Here is a 23,004-nt window from a genome sequence, read left to right as displayed (position 1 = left end):
AAATGCCGCACAAATACGTTCTAGGAGCTATGATAAGCTTGCTTCAAATCAACCAGCCAGTGTAACAAAAAACATGTTTGAATGTGTTTTTTCTTCATAAACCATATATATTTTCCTTCTGAGCACCACAAGTACACTTTAGCCTTTAGTACTATAGTTCGTCCTAGGAGTGTGAATTGCGTAGTACCTGGCGATTCGATCCGTTTCACGATTCATAGGTCACGATTCGATTCGATGCCGATTAATCCCGATACAAATCTATAAATTGCTTATTGCGATTTTTTTAAATTTTTTATTTTTTTTACTCAAATTTAGAAAATACTAATCAGTAAACTTGTACATGTACACTGTAAGATTTGTATGAAAATGTATTTATTTATCTGAAACTTCAGGCTTACAACTGAGCTACTGCATTTAACAAATAGGTTGCAGTCTGTTTCATGTTTGAACAGCACTGAAATAAAATATTAAGACTTAATGTTCTATTAATAGAACATTTTTCATGCTTAAAGTGTGAATACTAACCCTAACTAAGACGTTTTGTTGAATATTTCCATTAAAAAATTATGTTTAAAAATCGATTCGGTTGCATATAGAATCGATTCGAGAATTGCGCACTGTAAGATCGCGAAATATTGCCGAATCGACTTTTTTTAACACCCGTAATTCGTCCATCCTTGTTGCGATTGAAGTCGCATGAGAAATTATCATTATGTCACACTTTAGTTGCCATGACTACTTTTACTTTTTCATCCATTTCTCTTCCACTTTCTTCTATTCTTCCTTCTTTGGCATGCAGCATCCGCATGCTTCTTGTGAAAACCTTGAACATACCATTTATATACACATTAAAACCTCTTAATTAAAGTTGATAGTTTGGACCATCATCTATTGCTTGGTTTATTTCATATCAATTGTGTTGTTGCAAAAAATGCTCAATCAAAACTTATTCTGACACTTAACAAGTTGTCGTAAAAATGCATTAAATGCATTGTCGTACTCTTCATTTAGTCAATAAAGAGGGTTTTAACATAATCACTAGCATATAAACAGCATTGGTTATTCATATAGATTTTCCTTTTTGGACATCTGAGATTTTATCTTCTGTTTCCACAGGAAAGACATCTGTGCATCCATCAACATGCCTTGTGAAACTCTGGGTTTGTCCCACGTGGTAGGGATGTGTCAATCACATCGCAGCTGCAGTATTAGTGAGGACACGGGCCTTCCGCTTGCCTTCACTGTTGCGCATGAGCTGGGACACAAGTAAGCTTCTAAGACACACATTTTACACACTGTTGTTTAGAATATGCTAAAATAAATTGAGAACAGTGGTGGGACGACACTTTTGGTGCTCAAAGTCGAAAAGGGGCAAGTGAAACATTTTTTAAATTATTGCAGAAACTGAATAAATATAACGTTCACAAAATTCTAATTTGTTGCCATCCAATCCAAATTTGTAGTTCCCTTCTAGACAATTGGGTAAAAGCAAATTGAGAGCCTGGGGCTAAAGACAATGGGCTGGGATACGGTTGTGAGATTGAATTTTCATTTGGCTGGGAATAAGCTACAACGACACTCTAAAAAGGCTGCAATGCAGGCCGTTGTTCGGAAGAAATTAAGAAAAGTTACTTGCATACATTCTTTCCATTTCATGGCCACAAATGATCATTTTGTGTGTAGAACTATATTGTGGCAACAAATGAAAAAAGAAAACAAATCCCATGTCTGGTATGCCATAGTGCATCTATTCTCTGGAGCCTACCTTTTAGAAGTCGAATAAATAATTTTTTTAAGGTTTGAAATCAATGAATACTTATTTCATTATTTGTTATTTAATTGTCAAGCACAATAATCATGATCCCCCCCCCCCCCCCCCATAATTGTGCAGCTCTATAATTCTCTTTGATTGTGTATTATGACATTTGCTTTAAGCTCTTAGCATTTTGGTTTTCCTGGATCTGAATCTGAGCGTAGACATAATCCCGGGAAACAAAAAAACACCTGTTAGTAACACACGTTGCAGTAACTTTGCCTGTTTTAAAAATGGATGGGTTTAAATAGGAAGTCCTCTAAAAGTTGAGAGGTTAATCTCATCTCGTTTTCATATATTTTGATGCCAAACCCAAAAGTTTTTGGTCTACAGCAAAAATAAAGGAATTGGCTTCACTGTTGGATGTGTTGGATCTTATTAAATTGTACACATGAATGAATATGTGGCCATTATGTGTGGTATTGCACTTTTTATCTTCCAGCACACAAACCCATTTCCATCCAACTCCAGTTTTCAATTACAATCGCATTCTTTTCCGTTTAATTTCACTTGAATCCAATCAGGGGGACACTGTGTCGTCGATAGCTTATCTCTAATTTAGCTTGAACAGCATGTTCTTAAAGACCGTACAATAAAATGTCATTATAATTTACTGACATACCACAGAGAACGTTTGCACATACAATTAATTGAATGCAATGTTGAATATGGGAGAGGGAGCAGAAGTAGTTCATATCTGAACTTGCCAGATAATTGCTACTTGTTTGATGTTGTGCTTCTCCACAGTTTTGGGATTCAACATGACGGCAACGGGAATGACTGTGAACCCGTTGGGAAAAAACCTTTCATCATGTCTCCACAGTTGCTCTATGGCACGTTACTGCCCAGGTGGTCCAGATGCAGCCGGCAGTATATAACGCGCTTCCTTGAGTGAGTTTCACACAATATATGCATTCACAATTAATTCAATGCGGCTGGGACGATATATGATTTTAATAGGGGACTGGGCGGGTCCACTGACCTAACCTGTGCAAATGCATTTGGAGATTATCAGTAGATCGACTGTACATATTGAAACTTTTTGTTTTTTATCACCCGTCTGCTCACATACATCTAATCAAATAGCCATAAGTTGAAAATCATTTTACATTTTAAGCTATACAAGAGGCAAACTGGCAGTCCCTTGAGATGGATAAAAACGGGTGATTTTTTTCTGCTTAATTCGTATTCCGCAAACACAATATTAATCAGGAAAAAAATATGGAAAAGTGCTTTTAAGTATTTTGCACCATTCAAATGGATGAATCCGCTCCAGGTGGATTCCAGTATTTCCAGTATTTTTATGGACACCATACATTTTGAATGAACATATATAATAATAATAATAATAATTATTATTATTTTATTTTTATTTCTACACCTAGCATGTACATGTTCTAATTGTTTTAATGATTTGTTAGTAATCAGTGAATCATTTGAAAAGTTAGCCCAACTGGCCCTTCCTGAAAAAATAAAAGTTGTATGAAAAATTCCCATCTTACATTCACAATTGCAGAAAAAAAAAAGATTGTTTATATGTTTTATTATTGTGCAATTTTTGGGCCGAAGGGTGCATGTTTACTTTATGACTTCCAAACGTTTGAGTCCTGTGTGATTATTAATCTTAAATGGACTGTGCGGTGTGTGCGTGCGTGCGTGCGCTTGTCTGCTACTGTCAGCTGCTACTGTCAGTGACCTGCATTGTAATTCTGCCTCGACTGTAATAAATGTCCGAAGTATTTCCTCGTAGTGGCCACAGTTTCGTAGCTCCAAGCATCTGGAATTCATTTGGTGGGGGCTCAACTTCTTGACAGTATCCTAGCCTCTTGACTCCACTGTTGGGGGGGGGGGAAGTTACACCCGTGAGACTTGGCTTGACCAAGCCCAGATGAGTGTGTTTCAGTCACTGTCCTTAATTCAATGTCAGAGATTTATTTATTTATTATACAAATTACTTTTTGTTGTCACAAAATTGAAACCGTAAATAATAAACGTGACAAACTTGAAAACATTTGCCTTTGACAGAATTAAGCCCCAGCAAAAAAATACCATTAAAAATGGGGTGTTTGTCTTATCCTAAATTGTAAAGAAATTTATTTATTTATCAAGCACATCAAAAACTTTTCGTGCTTAAAAAATAGTTGGGTCCCCGAAGTGTGAAATTTGATAACCAAGTAAATCTTTTGTTGCAAATGAAAATACTTATAATAACGTGATTCATTCTAAGCCATCAAACAAGACCAAAGACCTTTAAGAAAATCTGTACATCCCTTTTGGTTCTGAAAACAAATCGCCATTTGTATCAAAGGTCAAGATGTAATGCAATAGAAACCTTGTCAGTTGAGGGTCATTGCCAATGATATTTATTCAAGATGACGCTGTGGTGGATGGTTGCCTCGGTTACACGCTCTCCAGCAGTGTCTTTGTTTTTGTCTGTTTTACTCGTCGATGGTGAACATATGCCACTTGGACCATGACTTGTTAAGCATTAGTTATTTGTCTTTTCTCAACCCTTTTTCACCAACATGCACGGCGGAGACACAGACGCCGTAGAACTGTGCCAACGTGCTGGTTAAGCTTCAGCAGCGACGATTTCAAACTCCACTTCCATTAATTCATCTTACAAATCTATGCTGTCTGCCCAACAAAATGGACGAAGAAAGACTGCAAGATAGGCAGGTATTGAGATCCCAGCTCAGGCTGACAAATGTGCTGCAAATGCTGGCTGAGCAAGTAAAAGCACCAAGAATCATCAGCCGCGTGTGCCCGCCCAAGGTAGCAAAAGTGCTTCACACACCACTGATCCCAGTCCCCAAGAAACCTGCAATATGCGGAATGACTACAGGCCTGTGGGTTTGACATCTGTGGTTATGAATTGATTTGAACGCCTCTTGCCTGCAAACAGTCGCAAGGACCTACGAGGATCCTGTTCGAAGAATTCAGTCCTGCGCTCAACACCGTAATCCCAAAACTCCTCTCCTCCAAGCTCTTCCAGTTCAGCATCTCCCCTACCATCTGCCAGTAGATTTAAAGCATCCTGACAGGGTGGACACAGCAGATGAGGCTGGAGGAAATCATATCATCCACACGCACCATCAACAACCCCCCTGAACCTGAAGATAAACACACTTAAGATCGGAAACATGTTCTCAGATGGCCGCTATGAACTATGCACACTAAAAGCAGCAGACCATCCGACAGCTTATTCTTGCTTAGCAGTAACTCTCAAAACTGTTGATTTATAATTGCAAAGTGAGATTGTGATCAATGTTGCCATTTCTTGCCAATTTTGAACATTTATTTTGTGACAGTATTACCACGTTGCTTCATTTGCATAACTGTTGCTGATTAGTATTCCACACGACTCAACACTGGAGTGCTCGAAGTCTCTGCATCTTTCGCACAATTAAATTGACGTGTGCATTACCACACATTGCTTAATATGAGTTTGTCTTAAATGTATATTTTGTCTAGTGGTGTCAGGCGATTGAAGTTTTTAATCGTAATTGATCACATGACTTCAATAGTACGATTAATCAGAAATCTTATATCTGTTTTCATACACTTGTTAACATAAAAGTGTAAAAAAAAAAAAGTTAAACTAAACTCTTTTTCTTTTCTTCAGTAATTTCATAATAATTCGTAAAGTTCAGTTAAAATTAAAAAGATGTCCTGTACTATAAAAAACGAGTGTGATATTGATTTGTGTTGAGGTCATTTTTCTGCCACTAGATGGCATAATTGCATTTGTAAGACATTGGTGACATTTTTTTTTCATATTAAGAGCTAGCTTATCTTTAACATGAAGTAACTTGTGAAATTCTGCACATTTGTTAAATTGTAGAATACAACTTGACCCCAGTCTCCACAAATATATGCATTATTATTAAATGTATTACTGCTTAATTTTGATGTGGGCGTGTCTGCTGCGTTTCTACTGGAATTCTCCTAGTACAGGCTTTCCAAGTAAAGGGCGGTTAGTAATAGCGTAAAAAAAAATTGTAGCGTTAAAGAAACTTTAAATTAACTCAAAATTACATAAGAGTCTAGCTGCAGATGCTGGGCGAGTGGAGCGCCACCGGAAACACGTGACTTCGAGCGACACAGGCAACACTTTTTTTAAGCAAATAATTTTTTTAAACAAATATATATTCTTATAGAATAACTATTTAGTTAATTTGAACAAAACAGTATACAAAGCATATAGACAATTTGAAAATAAACAATGTATTTTTAAAACATCAACAACACAACCCCATCGGAAACGCGTTGCCTCTGAACGAAGCCCGACGTACAACCAGCAGTTGACCAATCACAGCGTAGAGTGCTGTGATTGGTCAACTGCTGGTCACATGACATATGGACGGCATCTTGTTACCCTGCTGAAACCGAGTTGGTTAAACTCTCTCTATCAACGGCTCTGTTGTTTTCAATTGCATGTGTCGCGTTATTTATTTGTTTACAACTAAAAAAAAAAAAAACTTAAAATGTTTAAAAAGATTGTATGTGATATGTGTGGGTTGCTTAACATGTTGACTGAAATTATGCAGTTCAGAACATTTTAAAAATCAGAATCAAAATGAGTCTGACGGATGAGCAACATGCAAGTTAAAATCACCTAAAATAATGGCTTGGCTATAGGAGGATCCTTTGTTGACATTTTTTTAGCGCATGCGCAATGGTTGAGTGGCACAAAACATGGCTAGCTGTATAGACAAAGGGTATTTGAAGAAAATTAGTTAAGCACTTTAACGGCCGAAGGGCGGAGGAGGTTTACGGAGAAGCTTAATGTATGTATTGGCGACCAAAAAACTATTGAAGGCCCATACGAGAAGTGGGATGATGACAAAATTTGGTCCGACTCACCTGTTTCCAGGCCACACATCTGCTTTGGAGACATTTACTCTTATTTAATACAAAGTTCTGAGCAAAGTTGGGTAATTATTCTTCATTGAAGTGTTCTTTGTGGTGGCATCGCATTACAGTTAAGTTTGTGGAAGTACGTCACTCCAAAAACAATCATTAGTTCCATGGGGTAATTATGTCAACAAGCAGCACACATGTTATTCTTTATTTATTTTTGGAAATGCAGTGACTTGTCTTGTGATGTGAGAATTTCAATGGCATCTGGTCTCTAGTTAACTAAATATCACAGCTTACACAATTTTTCTTTTCAAATCCAGTCTGGGACAAACATGCAGTCATGTTACGTAGCATTAGCATACTAGCATTGTAGCACCTTTAATGCAGCTGTTAGGATAGGACTTAACAACTATAGCTACTACGTACACAAGTGAGGTCGGCAGGTATCAAAACACAGATACAGAATGCAATATTTATTCGGATAAGATAAACAATATGTGGACACTCAAGTGAAAAACTAGGCACAAAAATATATTTTGTCTCATTTATAAGAATCCATAGCAAAATTCTGATACTGGTTGCCCTTTGATCCTCCGTTCGTAACGCTGGACGGCTTTTTCTTTAGCCTTCTCATTTACCCATCCAGGATAGCCCATTTCAAGACAAGGAACAAGTCAGAGTGGTTGTCGATCGCGCTTTGGAACTCCTGAATAAGACCGCAAAACAATATGACTCAGCGGATTTTATAATGCACAAACTCGATTTTATTATTTAAAAAAAAAATACTCTCCAAATCACAAACCCGTCCGCATCAGTCGGAATCCAGGCTTTGATTGTCAAGTTATGCCCTCCCGGCTCGCAGCCATTTCTTTCATTTTTTCTTTTTCGGTGGGAATGCGCTAAAAAATATTTTTTATCAGGCCCCCGACGGGCCGTACAATTGATGGCACAAGAATGAACCATCTGCTTCTCTTTATCCTCCTCCAAATGTGCCAAAATATCGAACTCCATGTAAAACACGTTTCTTGCCACACAGTTTCCCGTGATGCAACGCGCAAAACAAAATGTCACACGGGATCCTCCTATACTCGTTATGGATAATGGATAGGATTTCTGAAAAATCTATGATAAAAGATGAGTTGTGCTGAGGAAACCATTGGCCCTCGAGGGCCTGATTTTGACACATGTGCTGTTTACATACATGCAGAAAATTGTGGGTTTGCTTGAAAAAATGGTGGAGTTGTGGATGTACCTGAATATATGGCTTTGTTATGGATGATGATGTGGTGTATGTCGGCTCCAAGTGTTTGTGTTCCTTGAAAGTTTATGTGCAGATCATCACCGGTAAACAGGTCCTTAGCAGATAAACCAACAGCGTGCGTGCGCAAATGTGATTCGCTGGTTAAAAAGTCAGCGACCCAGACAACAGAAAAATATTAGTTACTTAGGTTACTTTGTTGAGTAACTAATTATTTTTACAAAGCAGCAACTTGGTTGCTTACTGGGTTACTTTTTATAGACATTTGTAACTATAACCAATTGCTTTTTTTTAGGGTAATGTGCCCAACACTGGCGGCGAGGCCAATGGAGCCTTCCAATGTGGTAAGAAAAGTCAACATCCGCCAGAAATGGAGATAATCTGTTCCAAAATCAATCCAAAAAAAAAGAAGAGATAAAGCAAAGTGGGTTTGAAGTTTTTTGCTCGCTTGATGCAAAGATTTTACGGGTATCAACTAAATATTTGTATAAAGTAATGTTCCCAACACAACATGCATATTTATTGAATTTGCTTAGAGGTGGTCTTTGACGGAGGCTGCACTCTAAGGTCAACAGCCACCTAAGCCTCAATTGACTACATTCTTTTTTTTTTTTTTTTTTTTTTTTTTAAGAGCTCAGTATTGTTCATTCGGAAATGTCATCATCATTGCTCTTTTTTTTTTTTTTTTTTTTTTTTTTTTAAATATATATATATATATATATATATACACATATATACATATATACATACATACATACATACATTTATTTTTTTTTGTGTGTGTGGGTGAGTATGTGTATGTGCGTGCGTGCGTGCGTGCGTGTGTGTTGACTACATTCTATACAATTAGAGGCACTCATGGAGAACAATTTAATTGCCGATGTTGTGCATCCGCTTTATTCATACAGCTCATGCTGCACAATTGTGTCAGCTTCTACACAATTATCTTTCTTATGCATTCGATTCAGTTTAGTTCTCAAATTCTAAAGTATGTTTCTTTGGCGGTGACGTAGTAAATAGCACTGAGATTTTTTTAATAGACCTGTGGCTCCCTATAATCACTTTACTGAAAAGGTAATAACGCCTGAAAACGTGATTAAATGTGTGCTTGACTTGATCAAAAACATAATAAAACCCCCAAATTGAATAATTTCACCAATAATGTAATGAAAAATCATGACTGAATGTAATAGCTTATTACATATAGTGTCATCTGAAGTGATTATCCTCATGTTACCCTAAGGCTATGTATACACGTAGCCGTTTTTTTTTGCAAACGGGAGATATTTTTCTCCGACTTGCCCTGTCATCCACACAGCTGCGGGGATTTTTTTTCATTACAAACAAAGGTTTCTAAAAACTCCGGCCAAAGTGAAGATTTGGGTTTTGTCAGTAAACAAAGTTTTACGTTGTCCTCTACACACGTCACTCAATCACATACCTTAAGTTGTTAACAAATAAGAAAAAAAAAGGTGGCGTGGATTCTTCCCCCACGGGAGACCATGTTTGTGTGTGCGTGTGGTGAGTGAGTGGGGAAAAAAAGTTGTTAAAAAAAAAAGACAAATGAAGCTTTTTAAGATTTTGTATTTATCCTCTTTGTGTTCCTCTATGCTCTGTTCATGATGTACTCGTTGACTGTTTACAAGTATTTTTTTAAATTAATAAAAAAAAAAAAAGCGTCTTGTGTGCTCTGACAGCACTGATCCGCATATATACAGATCAGCGGCTGACAGTCCGAGCTTGTGTGACGTATGGTGAAGTGACGTCGAGATGAGCAGTATTTGGCTAACTACTGCCACCTAAAGGCTTGGCATGCATCTCCTTGTAGGCCCAATTTGTGGAAGTGGCGAAATGTAACACTAAACACTCCCAGAAGTCTTTGTAGCAAAACAGTTCTTTTTTTTAATTTTTTTTTTTTTTATATATATATATAAAGAGCTCAATATTGTTCATTCGGAAATGTCATCATCATTGCTCTTTATTATTATTATTATTATATATATATATATATATATATATATATAATTTTTTTTTTTTTTGTATGTGGGTGAGTATGTGTATGTGCGTGCGTGCGTGTGTGCATGCGTGCGTGCGTGTATTTGTTAGCTCACCAAAAACCTATTAGAAAAAATCCCATACCGTTCACCTAAACCGAACACCGCCGTCAGGAGACCCGAGGGGACCAAAGAAAACCAAGGAAGGTGAAATCCAGCACCGACCAGACACCACCCACCGGGCCACCCACCAGAATTCTTCCCCAACCCAAGAAACATCTAAATTCCAACAAATCCCCCCAAAAAAATAAAAAATCAGGGAGACCTCAAGAGACCGAAGGAGAGACTGAGGAAAGGAAGGAACCCCAGGCCCAGCGGGGAAAGGCCCCGGTCGTCACCCCAGCGTTCTTTGTGAAAGTTAACCCCTGTTACTGAGTCCGCCAGCTCGCCGACTGGCAAACTCTACCCCTAAACCGTGAATGTGACCCCACCCAGTGTATATACAAGTGTGTGTGTGTGTGTGTGTGGGGTGCATTAAAATTAGGAGCAGGTGAACCAGAGCCAAGGGAAATGATATTCCCACGCTCCGATCCACCCGCCTCCCACGCATGTTACTGAGTGTATGTGGTGCATTAAAAAAAAAAATAGATGGAGGGGGGGGGGGGGGGTGACACGGACAGGGGACCGCAGCACTGCTCTATACCGCGGTCCCCAACCGATGGCACCCCCTCAAGCCCCCCCCCCCCAGTTGTGTGGTGCATTAAAATTGGAGGGGAGTTGTAGGGTGAAGACGGTGTTATGTGCCCTATATGTCTATAAAAGTGTATTGTGCAAACCTAGTGTAGTGAGTTAAGAGGAGCGACCAGCGGGGCCCTCCCCAACCGGGTGGGGGCAGGAGGCGCACCCGCCCACCAAGCCCCCACCCACCCCACCGGGACCCCGGCGGGCATATGGGACCAGCCCGGCGGGGCGATAGCCCCCCGGATACTGGGGCCCGCCCGAGGTGCCAGGACGCCCACCGGAGCGGGGCGGGCACAACATCAAACCCCAGCCACCCCCGCCGGCCCCCGGAGCACCGAGACCCGGGCCATGGATGGAGCCCCCGGCCCAGGGGAGGGGAAGGAAGGCGTACCGGGGAGGGGGACGGGAGGGGGGAAGGAGATGACAAGAAGGGCAGGGGGCAGCGGCAGGGCCGCAGAGAGAGGGGGAGAGGAGGAGGAAGGGTGACGAGGGAGAAGGGACAGGGAGGCGGAGGACGGGCGGGGAGAGGCGAGGAGGGAGAGGCAGCAAGGGGGAGGAAGGGGGAAGAGAGAGGGAACCACCGGGCACCCCAGCGGCCCACAGGCCCCGAACTGCGTCGCCGGGCCCAGAGCGATGGACCGCGCCGGAACGGCGCCGCCCCAGACACCAGGGAAAGCCCCGCAACGCAGCACCCCCCAAGAGACCCAGGGAACAGCCAAGACGCAGCCGCCACCCAGCAGCCAACAGAGGGGCAGACCCGCCCACGCCCAGCCAGGGGGGACAGCACCCACAGAATTAACCCACTGGCATGCCGTGAATCCGAATATCAACCCCTGGTGCCCATCAGAGGCGAATCCGCTCGATCCCGCTGGCAGCAGCCGGGTTCCTGATTATAAAAACACAACCATTAGTTACAAATTGCCAAATACAGAAACATCAATGCAAGTTATCACGCTGCTGTGGCTCTCGCTAACAGGCAGAATTAAGTAACCAGGTTTAGGTTAAAAAATTCTATATACGTAGACCATGTTTCTTTAAATTTTGACATTTGGTTTTTATTTGAGGCAGATATTTTTTCCATTAAAATGTGATTTATGAGGAGGTTAGACCATTGGTCGATATTCAGAGTTTGTTTATTTTTCCAGTTAACAAGAATTGTTTTTTTTGCGATAGTAAGGGCTACAAGTATAGATTGAAATTGTTTATGTGGTAAGTCAGTTGTTGTTAAGTCACCTAGCAAACACAAGTTTGGAGAGAACGGTATCCTACAGTCCAAGACAGCGGAAAGTTTTTCTTAGACTTTAGTCCAGAAACACATAACCGGAGTACATAACCATAAAGCATGAAAATAAGTGTCTGTAGTGTTTTGTAAACACTGGAGACAAATGTCGGAGTCTGAGAGTCCCATTTTCTTCATCATATATTGAGTAATGTATGTTCTATGAATAATTTTATATTGGATAAGTTGTAAATTTGTGTGTTTTGTCATTTTAAAAACTTTTTCACAAACTTGAATCCAAAAGTCAGATTCCGGAGCTATAGACAAGTCTGTTTCCCATTTCGAGATGGGTAAAGACGTTTTATCAGTATATGAAAGTAACTTATATATTTTTGAGAGTTTTTTTGTTGTTGTCAGAGAAAGCTTGGTAATATCTTTAGCTAAAACAGGCGGTTGGAGCGTACCCTGGAGTGTTGGAATTTGTTTCTTTATCATACTTTTAACTTGCAAATAATGTAAAAAGTTTCCGTTTTTTATTTTGTATTTTTGGAGCAAGGATGTATATGATATAAACATATTATCTGGGTGAGATGGTGGAGATGTGTAATTCCTTTCTGCTCCCACACACTCAAATAAAACGATTGGTTGTTAATTTGAAAGTCGGGGTTATGCCATAGGGGAGAAAGCACGCAGGGCTCCACTTGGGCTTTTGTAATTTCTAGTGCCTTCCACCAGGCAGTCAGGGTGGCGGAAATCATTGGATTTTTAAAGCAGTTATGTCGCTTAATCGATGTTGTAATAAAGAGTAAATCTAGGAGTCTGAGGTTATTACAATCCTTCTGTTCTAGTTCCAGCCAACAGTTAGTATCTCTATTGGGTTGTGCCCATAAAATAATATATTGTAGCTGGTTGGCTATATAGTAGTGCATAAAATTTGGTGCCTCTAGACCTCCTTTGGATTTATTTTTCTGAAGAGTAGATAGACTAATCTTTGCTTTTTTTTTATTCCAGTAAAATTCCAGTAAAAACGGCTGAGTCCAACAACTGGAACCAGTTAGCCGTAGGTTTAAATGGAATCATTGAGAAAAAATAGTTTATTTTGGGTAAAACTTTCATTTTAATAGTGGCTATTCGTCCTATTAGAGAAATAGGAAGATTATTCCAGCGCTCCAAGTCACTATAAATGCTATCCAGAAGTGGAGTAAAGTTTAAATTAATTAAATCAGTTAATTTAGGTGAGATTTTTATGCCTAAGTATTTTAAATTACCTATAGGAAATGAGTAGTGTGGGTCCGGGCTTGCAGGGTTCCATGAATTTTCTGTAATAGGTAGAAGTGTTGATTTTGTCCAGTTAATAGAATAGTCTGATAACTGTGAGAATTTAGTTATTAAGTTAAATACTTCCCCTAACGAAATAGCAGGTTTTTCTAAATAAAGTAAAATATCATCGGCATATAGATTAATTTTATGTTCTGTTACACCCGAGTGAATTCCTTGAATCCTTCTTTCCTGGCGTATGGCTAATGCAAGCGGTTCAATAAATATTGCAAATAATAAAGGCGACAGTGGGCATCCCTGTCTTGTGCCTCTCTGTAGAGTAAAACTCTTAGATATAATCCCATTAGTAGTAACAGTAGCTTTAGGAGAATCATATAATACTGACACCCAGTGAATAAATGACTTCCCAAAGCCAAATTTAGTAGCAAAACAGTTCTAATAAAATGGGCGGAGCTCACTTTGATCAACTCTCTGCAGAGTTGGTTTAACACTAAATAAATCAACTCTGTCAAATAACGTCAACACTGACCTCCAAATAAAGTAAAAAAAAAAAAAAATCAACTCTGAAACATTCAACACCAAAATTTTAACACTCCAATTTTTGCTGTGAAAATAATGTAATTATATACAGTATATGCAAGATGAACATATATTAAGGTTAAATGATCAGTTTAGAGGAAAAAAAGACGCACCTGAAAATGTGATAAATCCCCAATAATGCAAAAAGTTTCAGTCAGTCATTCAGTCAGTAAACATTTTGTTAAAATGTCAGTTGGGACTTTTTATTACATTATTGGTTAAATTATTATATCCTTGGGTATGATCACATTTTTGATAGAATTAAGTGCAAATGTTATTATATTTTCAGGCGTTGTTAAATTTTTCGAAAATTATTATATTAAGGGTGCTACATACAGGGTTTTTCCTGGCTCAAAATAAGGCAGAGGTGGTATCATCCTGACTATGATGGGTCATTACCGGTACCAGGTATGGGTATCGGTGCCAATAACAGAAACGGAACTCGCGGCAGTGACCTATACCATTACAGGCCGCCCTCCTGCAGCCATTTTACGATCAGGGACAAGAAATGAGAAATATATGAATACAAAATTGCCATACATTTTTGCCATAAAAATGCATCCACTAGTACATATTAAATTGTAAATATAGTTCAGCGTTGTTGTAAAACACTATTTTGATTATTGTATATACTGTGTTTTTATGACTTTGGAACGCGCCATCTCTGCCTTGCAACCAGGAAATGGACGTGCGCAACGGTTGCTCCATGATCGGTTTCTTCTTCGGTACATTAAAGTTAAAAAAAAAAAAGAAAGCTGTTTCTTCTTCGCTTGTTGCTTCAGGTCTTTCCGGTGCACTGCTGTTGATATAGCGCCTCCGTAATGGCGCAACACTGCAACTACAGTTAAAATGCATTGCTGCCGAGCTCAGTCAACACAGCTGGAGCGCTGTGTTGAGCGATATCAGTGGCTCGGGCTGGAGGTGGCGAGCAAATTAGGTGGAGGTGGCCGCCTTTGAATTTTGTACACAGGAAAAACCCTGTACAAGCACATTATGCATTTTTGGCAGAACGGTTGTAGCCCATGTCATATCGTGGGTTTGTTTAATAGGCATATTCAATAACTCTAAACTAGTGATTTTCAAGGTAGAAATTTCATTTGAAGATGCGACTTCTGTAAACAGAGCTGAGCAAAACCGGATTGACAGATGCCCACCTTTGTCAAGTGTCTTTATCATATGAAGCCTCGTAAAAAATACCAGGACTGAGAAGGACTTGTCTGTGCTGACCCGGATCGACGGACGTAAACCTGCTTCAGTTGGCGCTCAGTCCGTGTATATTTTCGATGTTTCACATCATAAATCACTCGTCAAAAGGTGGCCATCTGTCAATGACGAGCTGATATAACGACGGTTTTGGCTAGCTCTGTTTTTAAAGATGAAGGAGTAGCTCATCCAGCCAACTCTGTGGGCTTCCAGCCATTATGTCCAGCAATTCAACATGTTTACCAGTGAGCCAGTACTACAAAGGAGACAAATAGTCTATTCATTGGGCAAGACAGTTTCACTATGGCAACATTGAATCGGCGACGGTAGTCTGTCCATCTCTGTCTCTCCTTATTTGTTGATACTCGGCTCCCTTGCGAGCGAGGTGCAACTTTGGCCTCTTGTGGCACAAAGCTGATTGAAAAACTTTTAAGTCTTGGCAACATTTATCCTCATCCTGCAGTTAGATAGATGTATATGCTTGTCATTGTTGTTATTTGATCATAGGTTGCCTCAGTTATGCTGCAGTGACAACACAGAATGTGACAATAAAGGCTTTGCATTTGACTTGATTTACACTTTCTGTACAGCCTTATGTTCCAGTTTTGGTTGTTTTTGTGCTCAACAATGAAAGTTGAGTTGACGCTTGGAACTTGTAATCGAAAACTACTACAGCTTCTTATTTCCCAGTGGCATTCCCACTTGCTGATGATAAATGAAGCAAGCGCATAAGAACCTGCTTGCTATTTGCTGTTTGTTTAGTTAAATGGGTGCACTTATTTCTGTTGTTTGATTGAGTTGTTGAATAATGACCCAGGCCGGGTAATGTGTAACGAACGTGTAGATGCTGTCTATCTGAGGTTAGCTCATTTCAAAATTGGGTTATGAGCAGATTTTTATCAGGAACTTCTGTGAAGGGAAACTGGAATTAGGGTTTGGTTATGGGCTGGCACATCTCCCACTCTAATGCATTTGAATAATTATTCCTAAAATTCATTTAAAAATGTCTCATTTTTTTCTCAACTATAGGCCACTATATCTGTCATCTTCAAACTGTCAGTTTGGCATCAAGGCAAGACACTCAACTAGTACAGTGTTTTTGTTTTCTTAAAGGCATTATTGATAACTAGAATAATTTAAGTTTACATCTTTTGTACTAACCACTGACTGGGGTTTATTAAAAAAAAAAAAAAAAAAAAAAAAAGAAGTGCTTATTGTGTCCCTCCAATACTTGCCAGAAGGGGTGTAACATAAACCAATTTGCTTAGGAAATTTGGTTTTGATTTAAAAGATTCAAGTGTACATTCATTCATTCATGTCACATTTACAGTACTGACAAGTTCAGCCGTATGTTAAATGACATGAAGCTCATTGATTGATACACTCTCAAAGTGAGCCGTACCATATCAAATTGAATCATTATCACACGGAATCGAATTGTCCTTCAATCATATCACACTCCATGTTTCGAGATGCGTATCCAATCGTCGAGATTCGAGAGATGCGCCCCCTACTGGTTAGACGTATTGTCCATTGGTTTAGATTCCACATCTTATGTGTCGAGTGGTGTTAAATTGTCCTCTCCTGGTTCACGCTGTCCAATAAGGTCAGCATGGATGGGTACTGTCTCCAATGTTATTTCATATCATGTCGTCAGGTAGCCCTCTGATGTGTGGTGGAAGCTCTTAGCGGATCATGATTTGTGCTGTAATATTACACCAAAATGTCAGGAGAAGCCTACTGCAGCTCAACTTTCTTTGGGGTTAACTCAAAATGGTGGCAAGTGTGATCATCATCATCATCATTATCATCATTACATTCTTCTACTTCTTATAAAAGCGTGTGCAACTTATGAACAGGGGTGTGTAGACTTTTATATGCACTGGTATGTTGTAGCAGGCTGTGTAATCTGTATGAAAGACAATTGTATTGTCATAGGAACATTTGACAAAAAAAAATCCTGGCTCATACTTTAAAATAAATAAAAAATTGTGAGTTGACCAGAGTGCTGTGCTACTCTTGCAGTCGCGGATGGGGTTGGTGCCTTGACGATGCCCCCGCGAAGGAGACCATTTCTCAAGGCTCGCTGCTTCCCGGGGTTCTGTACAGTGCTGCCCATCAATGCAGGTTGCAGTATGGATCCGGATCCCTGCTGTGCGATGACATGGATGTAAGATGATATATCGTAATGTTGTTTTTTCATGTAAAAAGATAAGGCTTTTTGTTTTTTGCAATAATTTAATTTTCAATTTGTTAAAATTTGCTATTTTTTTCTAATTTATTGATGATTAAAAAGGCTATTTTCCACATAAAATGCATGGCACTTTAATGAAGAAAATTCACATTCAACAAAGTTGTCCTGTACATCATGTAATACGGTGCACTTTAGTTATAGTTATTAGTTACACAACATTCCCGCATGTTATTGTGATTTTTATTCTCCACACTTCTGCCGTGCAATAACTCCCACATAATACCGGTACTTCCGATTTACACCGTTCAAATTTCAACTCATTAACTAATTACACATTACTTACAGTATTTGCACAATTTAATGTTAAATATTATTTTTACCCATTCATTTTCAATGAGATTGACATTGAACTTTTTCTACGTGCCATTTCCACGCCTACTCCCATACATATAACTTATCATCATTAACACCTCTCTGTGCTCATTGGTGCAGTTGGTAAAGTGCATTGTTCAGTAACCAGGAGGTCGTGAGTTCAAATCACACCTTTGATTGTACACTGCAAAACATATGGCCATTATGCTAAGCGATATACATGTATACCAACTGACTACCATATCAAGAAATGCATTATCATTTCACTGAAATGATTAAATACATGCTTTCAGCTTCAGATGACACTTTTCAAAATAAACACGCCATTAGCCATGAATTTGAACAAATCAAGTTAGCTCAGTGCTTAGAGCAATTGCCTACCACCATGGAGAACCTGGGTTCAAACCCCGCTTGGCCCACATTTTAAAACTCTTCTAACAACTCTAATATTAACATTTTAAAAAAAAAAGCCGTACCACTGTGTACATATCAATACAGTATATCAGTATTTTGGTGCAGTTCAGTATTGTCTTCAGTTGTGTAATTATTCTAAATCCTGACATCAACTAAATATGGTTAATCCGTAAAACAAGGGCTTGGCTTTCGTGTCAACAAAATTAGCATTTTGATTTGTTTCATCTTTGACATGTTTGTTTCCTGTTTATTTAGCCAAGCGATGCCATGTGCAGATATGAATAATAGATGTACAGCACATCAACTGGGGTGTTTGAACAGAAGGTTGTGAAGACTATTGACTCATACACGTTCGCACGCGCTCATACTACAGGTGCCCTTCACTTCAAACAACATTTAGTCAATACAAATCATAACAATTTTCCTTAGAGCTTTCTCAGTTAGCTCCAAGGCCGATACATATTTACATTTGCTCCAGCCTTCTTCTGTTGTTCATTTCTTTAGCTTTTTTTTCTTTAAATGTTATATTTTGTGGAATGCCCAAGAGTGCCAAGAAAGGTGCTTTTAAGTCAATTATTATTATTGTTGTTATTGTAAACAGGGGTTTTGATAAGAATATTGATGTGGTTATCAAAGGAGACGCTCAAGATTGCCCCTTGGTGCTCTTTTGATGTTTTCTGATCTCACTGGCAGTGGCGAGTATATGATTTATTACGATTACTATTAATTAGTGAGTTAATCTTAACACTCCCAGCCATTTTCACTGAAGCAATCCCCTTCGCTCCGTGCTGTTTTACTGTATTTTGACTGATTTTGCAAGGGCTACAGACTATTGTGTTCTATTGCTATAAAAACATAGAAACTACCAAAAGAAAGATTTAGAGTCTCTTCTTTCATCAGGAAAAAAGTATATTTCTATTTCTGTTTCCGTTTTTCAGCAATTAGCATTAGAATATAGCTATGTTTCATAATTATTCACTAATCTATTTCAAATTGTGGGGGAAACAGCTTTGTTGCAACATGGCCCTGGTTGATCTCTTTTGCTCTGCTGCCACCTGCTGGTCGTTTTTGTAATAACTACCATTTCAACAGTTCTGTGCAGTTGAGAGGCTGCATCAAAGTCTTTTGCATGCTCTAGCAGAAAAAAAAGCTGAAAAACTTATAAATATGTCTTTGGGGCACTTAAAACATTTCAAATAGAACATATTTATATGTTTTTGGGAGCAAATGAGTTAAGAAGTGTTCTTTAATTAAACAGATCTACCAAAATAATCATTATCTGTAAATATTTCTGTTTGTAACCTACTTGTACCAAATGGAACCTACAATAATAAATCGCTCATGACACATTGATGCACAATAAAGGATTTATTTGGCTGCATTTAACAGTTTAAAAGATTGGAAATTGATACCCTAAATAATAGAAGTGCTTTATATTTTCTTGCGTGTCCAAATCATACGGAGAGTTGTTGGGGCTCAACTAAAAAGTAAGGCCACTGATGGTAACAAAGGCAGGGTTATATGTACAGAAATAGAATACTGTACTGTAGGGGTGTAACGGTTCACAGAAGTCGCTGTTTGGTACAAGTTTGGTTCTAACAGGAAAAAGCGATTAAAAAGTCCAAAAAACTGAATTGTCGGTTTCTTTTAATTTATTTTAAGCAGATGGTAGTGCAGGTAACAGTTTGTAAGTAAGTCTTATATGACGCACGAGCTTAAGCTTCTTCAATGTGACTACACGGGAGATCTCACTCAAAATAGGTATCTCGTGCCGTATGACAGTCTCTTTACGTACATAAACATCCATCCATTCATCCAAAAGCAATGAAATAGTACCAAAAAAGTGCTGTAGAGATAGCTGTGAGCACAACCACGGTTAGCATTAGCGTTAGTTCGCTATTATCTTCATCGCTACTAAACACTGCTGCGCCTCACAAAAAAATGAGATAAAAAATTGAACGGCCTATGAATCGATGCGACGTGAACCGAACTAGAACTGTGGAAATAACAGTGTTTTTAAAAGCTGCTCCAATCCTAGTTTGTACTGTGTAGTAAATCACTTCTCGTCCAATGAGAGGACAAACAGCCAAATTGTGTTTATCCCAGTGTTTAACCTGAAGATGTTGCCACACAGACGGTTTTTGCCCCAAATTCAAACTTTTAATAAACATGTAATAAAATGTCAAAATAATGACCAGGACATGTAGACATTATTAGTAGACACCCGTTTACACAGTTAATTAGAAAGAGAGAAAAAAATGCTTTAGTGTTGAGTATGGCTTTAAAGAGTCGTTAAAGTCAACCCCATTTTTATTGTTATTTTTTATACAATAATATATTCTATGCAGCCCCACTGGTCTAAATATGGTATTCTGGTTGCGTTAGTGGAATATGAGTTAAGCAGTCAACGCTGTGATTGACTGATGTCATCATCAGTCGACAGCAAAATGGCCGCCCCCAAGATAGATAAAATGGCAGGATTTTGCTGCATAACTCATATTCCACAAATGTACTATTAATCAGAATGTCATGTTTAGACTAGTGAGGTCACATGTAACATGTTCTTGTCAAGAAATGTTTAAAGTTGACTTCCACAAGTACTTTTTTCAAGGTATCTGTACTGTACTTTTACTGTGCATTTATTTCCCTAGTGCCATGACAAAATAAAATACTGGGTTTAGGAAAAAAAGAATTGATAAATTTACATTTGTGTTTTATTTTGGGTCTGGAAAAGGTCAATTTACTTTTTTACTTAAGTAGTACATTTTCAAGTTGGTACTTTTGTACTTTTACCAGTATAAGTACTGAACACACTTTTGACATCTGCAATTTGCACAATTTCTCTAGCTAATATTTCTTATCAGGTCAGCCCACTGCAAATAAAATAATCTCTTGTCATCGGGTAATCTATTCACACAGGAGGGCTCGCTGTTGAATTTGGTGCAGTTTATGTGGACGGGTGACGGGGTTTTGTGTTTGTGTATGGAACTGGAGCATAATGTAAAAGCGCACTTCTTCTCCTCTTTCTTTACCACATTATTATCAAAATGATGTTGGGTTTAGTGAGCCACTGTCCTGCCTGTTTTCTATGTCTCTCTCCTCAAACACATCTGACTCAACTGATCAGCTAATCAGCAAGCTCTGTAGAAGCCCGATAACGACCTTGTTCATCAATCAAGTGTGTTGATGGAGGGAGAGATGGAAAACAGGCAGGACAGTGGCTCTCGAAGACCAGGGTTCCCTATCATTGGTTTAGTGTTCCGTACCAGTTTTTTTATTCTGGGAAATTAAGATTTGATGGTGTGAGGTCGTCATCAAAGTCATTTTAGCACAGAAGGTGCAATATAGTTATGCGTAAATTATTTGGATTAGAAGTCAAATGTGTGTGTTTTTTTTTAAAGTTATACCATATCAATCTTTTACATCATTGCAGACACTGTATAAGTCAAAAGTCAAATTGACCCGCAAGCATTCAGCAAAAATGTCAAGGCAAGATCTGAGTAAGCGAACTCCCAGATAAACAGCACAGTTGACCTTTTGCGTTATCACTTGTCAAAACCAATTATAACTGTGTTGCACACATTTCCTCTTTTCTTTTATTAACTGATTGTTAGAGTAAATCCAATTGGTCTTGTGTACGTTAAGCCCTCAACGTGGCACCAATGATTTGTGTGCACTTAGTTCTGCCACTCTAACTACAGTTACCATGCATCCTCCCTGCTACTGTGTGAAAGTATAATAATGAGCACAGAGCAGGATGTTTGACAAGTAAAACAAAAGTTTATTTTCTTCTGTTTAAGAATGTGTGCGGCACACTGTGGTGTACTGTGGGAGCAACATGCCACTCCAAGCTGGACGGAGCTGTGGATGGAACCAGTTGTGGCCAAGACAAGGTGAGTCTTCTGTTTCATCACTTATGATGTAGTTCAGACAGTAGGTGTCAAACGGAAGGCCTGGGGGCCAGATCTGGCACACCACATTAGTTCATGTGGCCCATTAAAGCAAGTAGTGTGTCTTGTAATGAACGAAAACTAACCAAATAACTACAAACCCAATTCCAATGAAGTTGGGACATTGTGTTAAACATAAGTAAACATTCAATATAATGATTTGCTAATCAGGTTCAACCTACAGTAATTAGCAAGGCGCACCTGACTATAAGCTGCGCTAGCTAAATTTGGGGAATACTACACATTTAAGCCGCAGCCAACTGTAAGCCGCAGGTGTTTTTAATATTACCGTACCGGGTTACGATTACTTTATTTTCCATAATGAGCGTGCAAATTGTCTTGCTCTTGTTCTGTCTCTCGTACTGTATTTGGGCTCACTTGGTTTGTTTTCCTCTGCCTGACGCTTTTGCGCTGCCTTTATAGTGCGCCCCCTTGTGATCTAATGGATAAGCCGCACCTTTGTATTAGCCACAGGGTTGAATGCAAGTGAAAAAAGTAGAGGCTTGTAGTCCAGAAATTACTGTATATTTAATTGAATACACTACAAAGACAATATTTATTGTTTTTAACAAATGATCATGAAAGTTGCATTGTGGAGTGCAGTTAACCAATCACAGCGTGACCAATCACAGCGTGATTGGTCAACTGCTGGTCACATTATATGTACCAAACTCTCTCTCTATAGGGCTCTGCTATTTCTCTGAACACGCCCCCTCTGACATGAAAGCCGCGGCGCCGTGATAATAGACTACAATGACGAGGAGGGGTAAAACCAGCGTTTATCCGTCAACTTTCTGCCGAAGAGCATTGGTGCTCACTTTGATGAAAAGGACATGATATGCATATGTGAGGTGGACAGGTTAGATTGCCGATAAAGTTTCAGCTTGCTTTTTTTCCCCCAACTTGGCGACACTGCTAACTGAAATTACCCCCTCTCTTACACTGGTGAGTGCTTACAAATCTGATTATACAAAGACTTTACATCCGGATTTATTATCCCTTTACGTGAGGTCAAAATGCCAACAAAGTTAGCAGTTTTACGCAAGTCTTGGCAGTGTTATTGAGGCCACCGTCATTTATGCCGTAAAAAGTCTTTATGGTGTTGGTAAGTTATTAAATTCAACTG

General features: G+C 38.9%; 1 protein-coding gene across 1 annotated transcript in view; it reads left to right on the top strand.

Moving 5' to 3' along the window:
- The window catches only part of adamts7 (a disintegrin-like and metallopeptidase (reprolysin type) with thrombospondin type 1 motif, 7), a 92,411-nt gene that overhangs the window by 23,530 nt on the left and 45,877 nt on the right, over positions 1 to 23,004 (top strand). The window contains exons 7-10 of the mRNA XM_086071613.1: positions 1,117 to 1,266; positions 2,561 to 2,704; positions 16,974 to 17,118; positions 21,729 to 21,821. Of these exons, the coding sequence (XP_085927739.1) occupies positions 1,117 to 1,266; positions 2,561 to 2,704; positions 16,974 to 17,118; positions 21,729 to 21,821 (532 nt within the window). The remainder of the gene's footprint in view (positions 1 to 1,116; positions 1,267 to 2,560; positions 2,705 to 16,973; positions 17,119 to 21,728; positions 21,822 to 23,004) is intronic.

This window comes from Leptonotus elevatus, chromosome 3, assembly GCF_054856555.1.
Source record: "Leptonotus elevatus isolate MCC_2025b chromosome 3, RoL_Lele_1.0, whole genome shotgun sequence".
Lineage (NCBI taxonomy): Eukaryota > Metazoa > Chordata > Actinopteri > Syngnathiformes > Syngnathidae > Leptonotus > Leptonotus elevatus.
This window is presented reverse-complemented; position numbering and strand designations above follow the sequence as displayed.